Raw genomic sequence first — 2,951 nt, forward strand, 5'->3', positions numbered from 1 at the left:
GATGCTGACTGACCCGCCAAGTTCCTGAGTCCAGCGGTCACAGGAGCAGAACCAGGCCATTCGGCCCGTCGAGTCTCGTTGACCGTGATTGCAGTTCCTCCAGTACTTTGTGTGTGTTTTGCTGTGGCTCGCCAGCATCTGCAGTTCCTCGTGTGTCTCTGGTTTCTTCACAGTGTTGATCAAACCAACAGTACTCAACTTGGTGGGAGCGTGGATGGGTGGGTTTGGGTGGGTGGGTTGGGTTGGGTGGGGTTGGGTGGGTGTTGGGTGGGTGGGTGTTGGGTGGGTGTGTGGGTGGGGGGGGTGGGTGGGGTGGGTGGGTGGGTGGGTGTTGGGTGGGTGGGGTGGGTGTGGGGTGGGTGGGTGGTTGGGTGGGTTTGGGTTGGGTGGGTGTTGGGTGGGTGGTGGTGGTTGGGTTGGGTTGGGTGGGTGTTGGGTGGGTGGGTGTTGGGTGGGTGGGTGTTGGGTGGGTGGGTGGTGGGTGGGTTTGGGTTGGGTGGTGTTGGGTGGTTGGGTGGGTTTGGGTGGGTGGGTGTTGGGTGGGTTTGGGTTTGGGTGGGTTTGGGTGTTGGGTGGGTGTTGGGTGGGTTGGGGTTGGGGTGGGTTTGGGTGTTGGGTGGGTGTGGGGGGGTGGGTGGATGTTGGGGGTGGGTTGGGTGGGAGTGGGATGTTCTGGGAATTGGTCCGCCATTGTTCTGGCTTCTTGGGGGGGGGGGGGGGGGGGGGGGGGGGGGCGCTGGCTGCCCATGGTCTCTCCACCGTTCACTCCTGGCCTCCCCTGTGTCGCTCCAGCCAGGTCTTGACCCCGGCCAGGCTGTAGAAGAACGGCCCGCGGCCGCCCAGATGGGCCACCTTCTCCCAGTGGACGATGCAGAAGCGCTCGGAGGCCACGCCGTAGGCCCGGTTGGCCTGGTTGTCCATGGAGTCGGCCACCACCCGGCACCAGGGCTCCAGGCGGAAGTGTCGGAGCAGCAGGGCGGCTGCGGAGAGACGGTCGGCCAGGGTGCGGTGCCGGGGCAGCTGGAAGGGCGAGCAGGCGGCCCAGCCATCCGCCGGGTGGGCCTCGTCCACGTACACCAGGACGAAGTCCGCCGCCGCCGCGTACTCCTCCGCCAGGCGGCGGAACGCGGGCAGGGCCGCCACGAAGGGGGGTCACGTGGCCGAGCCGAAGTTGACCACCAGGGGGCGGCCCGGGCTGGCCAAGTCCAGAAGCCTGCAGTAGGCCCGGCCTACCCCCATGGTCTCCTCCTCTGGTCCGCCGTTCACACGCACCACCTCAGCATCCGGGGCTTCCCCGCCCAGCTTCACCCTCTTCAGAGCGTCCAGCAGGAAGCCCCTCCACACCATCCGCAGGCCCACCATGGTCAGCATCCTGCGGCCACCACTTTCCCCACTCGCTGGGGAACAGCCGCTCAGTAGACCCACCGCCTGCTTGATCAGCACCACTGAATCGTACACCACAAGGAAGAGGCAGTTGGAGAAGAAGCCCGGTAGAATCTGCAGAGCAATCAGGTGGTCCACGCCCAACAAGCCCATCCTGCCTCTTGGTCACTTGAACACAAGCCTGGGGCTTGCAACCTTCTCTCTCTCTCTCTCTTCCTTCCTTCTTCTCTCTAATTCCGCTCCATTCTACTCATCCGCTGCTCCGTGTTCAACGTGCTGCAGTCTAATAGAACCTCTTCTTCCACCTCGAAGATAGGGAGACTGGGAGAGAGGGAGAGTGAGGAGGAGAGTGGGTAGAGAGCAAGAGAGACAGAGAGAGACAGGGAACGAGAGAGACAGAGAGCGAGAGAGAGAGAGAGATAGATAGATAGAGACAGAGAGAGATAGAGAGCGAGAGAGACAGAGCGAGATAGAGAGAGCAAGAGAGAGACAGAGAGATAGAGAGAGAGATAGAGAGAGAGAGAGACAGAGAGCGAGAGAGACAGAGAGCGAGAGAGACAGAGAGCGAGAGAAACAGATAGAGTTAGAGAGAGCGAGAGAGAGACAGAGATAGAGAGAGAGAGACAGCGTGAGAGAGAGATAGAGAGAGAGAGATAGAGAGAGCAAGAGAGAGAGACAGCGAGAGGGTGTAAATCTCCTCCTAGGCAGACACGGAGAGCGGAGAGAGTAAACTTCTCTTCTTTTACCCCACAGATAAGCGGTCACAAGGAGAGAGGGAGTGAGGTAGAATGGGGGAGAGAGAGAAGCAGAACAAAACAAATAATTGATGTTGTGGTCGCTGTTGAAAGTCAGCCCTGGTTGTCCGGGCTGATCGCTGCGATCTCTCTCTCCTGCGATCTCCCTGTACAAGTGCAGAGGGCTCTGCAGAAACTTGCTATGGGCGTGGATAGCCGGCGGGTGTGCCTGCCTGCCTTATGTACCCAGCAGCTGCTGCCGTCTGCCCCTGCTCCGGCAAGCTGCAGTAATCTCTGTTGTAGATCGTGACGTGGTCCTGCCCTGCTTGCCGAGTGTTGAACAAGTTTGCCCAGAACACGCAGAGAGTTCGAGATGGCATGTGCTCCGTCAAACAAGCTGATCAGGCTCAGCTGGCACAGCCTGCTGCAGCGGGAGACAGTGTAGTCAGCCTAGAGTCTGAGATCCACAGGCCATTCATGCCCACCCCAGTCCCACCTGCCCGCGTTTGGCCCATGTCTTTCTAAACCTTTACTATCCACGTCATAGTCACAGAGCGATACAGCGTGGAAACAGGCCCTTCGGCCCATCAAGCTAACCCTGTGGCGCAGTGGTAGAGTTGCCGCCACACAGCGCCAGAGACCCGGGTTCAATCCTGACCTCGGATGTTGTTTGTACGGAGTTTGCACGTTCTCCCCGTGACCTGCGTGGGTTTTCTCCGGGTGCTCCGGTTTCCACCCACACAGGCTTGTAGGCTAATTGACTTCGGTAGAATTATAAATTATAGGTTAATTGGCTTTTGTAAATTGCAGCTGGGCTTGTACATTCTGGAGTTT

The 2,951-nt window shown here is 59.5% G+C and overlaps 1 protein-coding gene across 1 annotated transcript; it reads right to left on the minus strand.

Moving 5' to 3' along the window:
* Positions 1 to 721: 721 nt before the first annotated feature.
* Positions 722 to 1,595, minus strand: dio2 (iodothyronine deiodinase 2). The gene has a single exon (XM_055640195.1). The coding sequence runs from the start codon at positions 1,534 to 1,536 to the stop codon at positions 763 to 765; it is 774 nt and encodes a 257-aa protein (XP_055496170.1). The 5' UTR covers positions 1,537 to 1,595; the 3' UTR covers positions 722 to 762.
* Between the last annotated feature and the right edge of the window lie 1,356 nt (positions 1,596 to 2,951).

Source organism: Leucoraja erinacea, chromosome 9, assembly GCF_028641065.1.
Source record: "Leucoraja erinacea ecotype New England chromosome 9, Leri_hhj_1, whole genome shotgun sequence".
NCBI lineage: Eukaryota > Metazoa > Chordata > Chondrichthyes > Rajiformes > Rajidae > Leucoraja > Leucoraja erinaceus.